Raw genomic sequence first — 6,064 nt, 5'->3', positions numbered from 1 at the left:
AAGCCAAACTTTTAATAGAATATAAAAATTAATGTCTAATTTTTACCGAAATGGTTCTTCAAAAACTTTATTCTCCTACTCCCTCATCTCCTATACTGAAGGATGTATAATATTTTTTGTTTTCTTTCCCAAACTAAACCTGAAACATCAAAATTGATTCCAATCAGAAATCCCTACAAATTAACATCAAAAGCAAATTAGAACACTTATATTTAATATATGCATATATATAAATATTTATATATATTTATACTCTTTGGAAATCTCCAACATTTTGAAAATAACTTCGAGTTGAAGTTTGGCTCGTCTTAAAATTCCCAAATATATCATATATAAGGACATACTTCCCATCTTTCCTGGCTACTTCCTCCCTTCAAAACAGTGCAATATAGGCTCAAGTTTAGTGGGAATAGACAAGGTTCTGAGTAGTTTTTGTTACGTTTTGCTTTTGTTTTGGTGATCTGGCAGGACAAACCGCTCTTTCCCTTTACTTTGAGACACTCCCTGAGGTGTAGTTCTATGGCTAAACTGGTGTCTCTGTTCCCTGATTTTTACAGCTGCTCCCCGTGGAATGGTATTGCCTCGAAAGCCAGAAATATTTTCTAGACCTTGTTTCTGGTTTCTCGTGTGTTTTCTCAACAGGCTTCTTGGGCACTCCATTCTCTTTATTTCTGGTGGGAGTTGCCACATTAGAAGGCATTTCCGTTAGCGGTTGTACAGGAACTGAAGCTGGTTCTTTAGGAGGCTTCCAACACACTTCAGCGTAAGTTAACTTTCGAGGTTCCTGTAGACTCACAGCTGTGGGTGTTTTTACCTTACTACTGCAAGGTGAAGCATTGTGTGGCCTTGATGGCTTTGCAATAGCTGGGGAGGAAACTGGTACAGTCATCTGGTTGATAACATCCTTTGGCAGTGAGGAATGCTCCCTTTGATCCTTCTCTTGCTGAGTTGTGCTTACTGCAGGAAGCTCAGCTTAACACGAAGGGCTGGGATTTAAGCTGAGTTGCTGGGCAGAAGCAAAGTCTTTCCGTTCATCCTCTGAATGCACTGGGAAACTAACACTCACTTCTTCAGTATCCTTTTCTTTTTTGACATCTTTAGTGACATCAGACATTCTACTCTCTAACACAAGTTCATCTCGCATTATTGATAAACTTCCAGGTAAAGGAGGAACATTTGTAGCTACTTAGTCGAACTTTGGTGTTGAAACTTTTGCTTCAGTTGTTGAAGGCTGGGGTCTTTCGATCTTGTCAGCTTGTCTTTGTCTTCCACCTCTGAAAAGAGTTCTCTTGCCTCTACCAAAGTCCCTGTTCTGATCCATCTCTAAAATGGGAGAATCCTTTGAAAGATAAGTTTGTTTTTGATTCCCTGTTACTGTAGGGTTATGTTGTTCAGAGTGAAAGTTCCTTGAACTAGATCGGCTCAATGGTCCATCCCCTAATGATACAGATCCTTCTGTTGAGTGTTCTGAACCCCGGGATGACCTAAAATGAGGCTGCCAAGGATTGTTTTGGAATGGTGAGCAAATATTAATAGCAGTATCATTTGTTTCATATGATCCTAGTGAGCTAAAGCCATTCACAAAACTACCATTTTGAAAAGCACCCGGCAGTGTTACATAGTAAGGTGCAGGATTTGGAAACCAAGACTGAGGCACAGTACTATACCCTGGGTACTGCTGATGAGTGTAATACACTGGCTGCATAAAGACTGGTGAGGGATATTGAGTTGGCATCTGAATGGGTTGAGTATACATACTAGAATGCATTAAAGGATAATCATTCTTAGCCAAAAATATAGCAGTGGCTTTTATCCTTGCCATGATTGGCTTGCCCTGAAACGTTTTAATTTCTTCCCTTAAATATTGAAAAGCCTGTTTTGCATCTGTGTCTGACTGGAAAGTGACATACCAGGTGCTGTTTTGTGCGAATTCACAGCTTATCACTTTGGGGCAGTTTCCATTTTTAAACAAAGCTTTAACTTCCTCTACTGGTGTTGTTTCAGGAATTTCTCTGAGAATTACAATACAACGCTTATGACTTGGTCTCACCTTCTCTCCCTTTTCATCAACTTGTACTAGAGGAGAAGATCTCAACACTTCAAGAATTAAATTTTGGTCTGTGGTCAGTTTTTTTATTTCCTCCATGTTGGCAACTGTCCATACTGGAACGAACTGATTACTATCCATTTGAGATGTCAAGTAAAGATCCTTTGATAAATTTTCTCGGGAGAAACAGAACTCTAATTGTTTTTTCAAACATTCTTTTAAATCTTCTGTAGAAATTGTTGAGCTGCTTTCTCCAGATTCATCGTTTATTTGGTAATGCAGATCTTCAGGTCCTGAAATCATTCCAGCAGCTTTCTCCTCCATGTCTGAAGTATTCCTTGTGGACTCCCAAGCTAGAGAATACATTACTTCATATTCCTTGCATATATCTTCTGAAATTTCTGTATTACCCTCAGGAAACAATCCAGATATGGCTGTGTTTTCATGCCAGAAACTTTCATTCAGAGGAGTGCCATCTGGATTTCCAGAATGAATTTCTTGCCATACTTTGGCATTAGCATTTAAACCAGTACTTTTATGTATTACCGGCTCCACGCAGAGCTGACTTGTCTGCATCCTCCCTGCAGGATCATTCAGGCTGCTGCTGCGACTCCCAATTGACTCCCTGAATCAATGACATCTTCTCTCTTGCCCTGGGCTGAGGCTTGCTTGTCGTTGTTGTGGTCTTAAACTGTAAAATAAGACCCTAAAATTACTATCTCGGTTGAGGCTTTCAGATAAAGAACAAAGAAAATATGCTGCTTTGCCCCTTAGGGGTTGATCCAATATGGGCCTGTCAATCATTTGAAGAGCAAAAACAAAAATAAAAAAGGGCTTCAAGAAAGCTGTCTGCTCTGGCTCCGTAGTGCTGGTACACGCCTTTAATCCCAGCACATGGGCGTTCTACATAAATACATACATACATACATACATACATATGCAGGAAAAACACTCATAAGCATAAAATAAAAAAGTCTATCAAGTAAAATAAAATAAATAGTATGACGCTCACCTAGTTATACATGGGAACCAAACCACTGGTTTCTTTTTGTAATATATTTCTTCTTTAAATTCCCTGTGTAACAAACCTCTTCTTTAAATTCCAAATTTCTATTGAAACACTATTTTTTTTTCTTGTTTGAAATCTGTGAGATATACCACTGCTCTAAGAAGACAGTAATTAATTATCATTACTTTAAAGATATGTTTTATTATGTGTGCCTGTTTTTGTGTGTATACATGATGGCAAGGGCCTGTGGATGTCAGAAGAGGATATGAGAAACCCTTAGACTGTGATTTCAGTGGTTGTCGGTTGCTCTGGTAAGTGCTCTTGTCTACTAAGCCATTTTTCCAGCCCCAAATACATTGTATTTATCTTTCAGACAAACTAAGAGAAGTTTGAGGCTTAGCCAGTGTGACTTACCTTAAACCCTTATATGTGTCATTGATTACATTTTGGTGCCAAATAAATGGAAACCCTAATACTTGCTATCTCCCTTGTCTTGGAACTTTCATGATGCATCCATAGTGACTATTTTTGATTGTGGACACATTGAAATGGTCTCAGGGAGCCCAAGCTCTATTTGTACTTGTTACTTAGTGACGACTAGCCTTTTACTTCTGATCCTTCTGCCCCAGCCTCCCTCCAGAGTGCTGGAATTACAGGCATCTGCCACCACACCTTGCAATAGAGTTAACTGCTAAACTATGACACCCTCTCCTTTCTGAGAATGAGGACTACATGGAATTGAAAGATTTTAGTTTGCTGAGAGAAAAAGTTTTAAAAGATTTTGTTCACAAGGCGAAAAAGTTTCCCACAGGCCTTGTCTCATTACAAGAAAGTGTTTGATTGTGGATGCTACGGACACCCTGAACAATTTGTCTAAGATGGGGATGTCTAAGAGAATCAAAAAAGGAGCAAAAAATAATAAAAATTTAAAAAGGGTCAAAAGAAAGTCATAAAAGTGTCAAAAAAGAATGTAAACTCTTTACTAAGGGCTCTCATATCTATTTATAATAGTAACACGGGTGAAAAATATTGACCACACCAGGTTAATTCTGTTTAAACCTTTTAAAAATTAATTCTATATAACTTGTTAAAAGGTTCTATCTGTGTTTTCTGGTATAAATGTAAATTTTATTATAAGCCAAAAGCCAAAACAAAAATGGCTCAAATATTTTTACTGTCTAATTCTAACAGCAGCCAGTCACTTATGGACATAGTTCAGAATTAATCTCTGAGCTCTACTCATTAAATTTGGGTTATCAGGAATTCAGATGTCTTTTTAATAAAAATAATATTAAAACTGTTTCATGGTTAAATCTGTCAAAATGTTAAAAATAGTAACACTGGGAATTGACAACACAAATTTAATAGTCACCCAGATGATAATAATTTAAACACATCAAGGACACTTTATTTTTGATATTCTTACAAAAAGACATTAAGAGATTTTTAAATGTTCAAATTTATAAGGTTATAAGATATTTATACTTCTGTTATATTGTTAATATTTATGCTTAAATCAGAAGAGCTAAAAACTAAGATCACAGTAATGAGTTCCATATGTTAATAAAAAATTAAGCTGTTTATTTCTTGTGGTACAGTAAGACAATGGCCTAAGTTTAATAAAGGGCTTAAAATAACTTCTAAGCCCATGGGTCTCAATCTTTGGGAGTTTTAAAGACCAAACTCTTTTATAAGGATAGCCTAGGACCATCTATATGTCAGATGTTTACATTATAAAACAAAAAATTTTTAAAGATAAACATGACAATATAAAGTCTTAGTTTTATAAAAGCTGCTAACCTGTGATAAGATATTAAAAATACAAATTGCTAGCCATTCTTATAAATAAAGAAGTTGCCAGACTTACCTAGGCAGACTTCTAATACTACAGAGATCTGCAGAATATGGCATTTAAAATGTTAATTAAAACTTTGTAATATCAGACAGAGAATTCTAGATCCTGACAGTGACCCAAGGTCTCTAAAGTAGTTATGGGGCTCCATGGATTGTGACAACGGTGACCAATGAGCATGATGCTCAGATGCTACACCTGCTGCCAGGCAGTAACTGGCTCAGACTATGGACAGGCTACAGGACACTGGAGAATTGATTGCACTACCTTTGCCTAGACAAAATAAGGTCAGTGTTTTCCATGTCCCTCTTCCACAGAGAGAAAAAACTCTCACTTTATGGACCTGGCAAAGATTTACTTCTGCCCCCAACACTATTGAGACTTGGATGTGGATAGCTGTATGTGGACTGGACCCTGTCATTTTTAATGGATTCAGAAACTGTAAGAAATTTGTCCTTCCAAGATCTCTGTTAGTATTAAGGGTTAAACAATAGCCAGCTTTATATATCATTTAAAAGTTCTGATAAGCTGATAAAGCTTACTGCCTGCTGTTCAGTTACGAGCTCCAGGTTTTTGGTTTACTTTATTTGTCGTCTAAATGTAAACTTGAGGGTCGTTTCATCTGGCCAGGGGTACCTCTGTCCAATCTACACCTGACTCTCTGGACAGAAGAGAAATGTGCAAGCTTCTAGCCCAAATTTGTAGTTTTTGCAAGAACTCAAAGTCATAAATATATTTCTGCCATTCTACAGATACCCAATATCTGCTTTTTCTGCAACGTGGCTTTCAATACAGATTGATAATGATAAAAAATCTAAAACTTCTATGTCCTAATATATAATAAAGTTCATATAGGCTTCAGAGGATCAAAAGTCATAAAGCTTGGATCAACTTCTCACAGATAAAAAGGACTCCAGATAAGTACAACTTTTGTTATCCCATCTATTTGCTTTTGAGGATGGGATTTTCTCCCTTGTCTTGGAACTCCTGTCATTCTTGATCACTAAAAGTATGGGCCTAAGGGTTCCAATCAGATATATAAGTTTTAACTTCTGTTCCCAGTTTAAACATGTCTCAACAGATTTCTACTTCTGGCAGATGAATATCAGTTGCTCGTTACAGCCTGCTCCTAAAGCCTGCGAGCCCTAGACTAGAT

The 6,064-nt window shown here is 37.1% G+C and overlaps 1 protein-coding gene across 1 annotated transcript; it reads right to left on the bottom strand.

Moving 5' to 3' along the window:
• Positions 1-352: 352 nt before the first annotated feature.
• LOC113835142 (la-related protein 4-like) lies at positions 353-2,541 on the bottom strand. The gene is given in 2 exon segments (XM_035441461.1): positions 353-598; positions 600-2,541. Coding segments are annotated over 2 exon segments (1,977 nt in total). The 5' UTR covers positions 2,414-2,541; the 3' UTR covers positions 353-435.
• Positions 2,542-6,064: the final 3,523 nt, after the last annotated feature.

Source organism: Cricetulus griseus, chromosome 3 (genome assembly GCF_003668045.3).
Source record: "Cricetulus griseus strain 17A/GY chromosome 3, alternate assembly CriGri-PICRH-1.0, whole genome shotgun sequence".
Taxonomy (NCBI): domain Eukaryota; kingdom Metazoa; phylum Chordata; class Mammalia; order Rodentia; family Cricetidae; genus Cricetulus; species Cricetulus griseus.
Note: the sequence above shows the minus strand (reverse complement) of the source record. Positions and strands in the feature narration are given on the sequence as shown.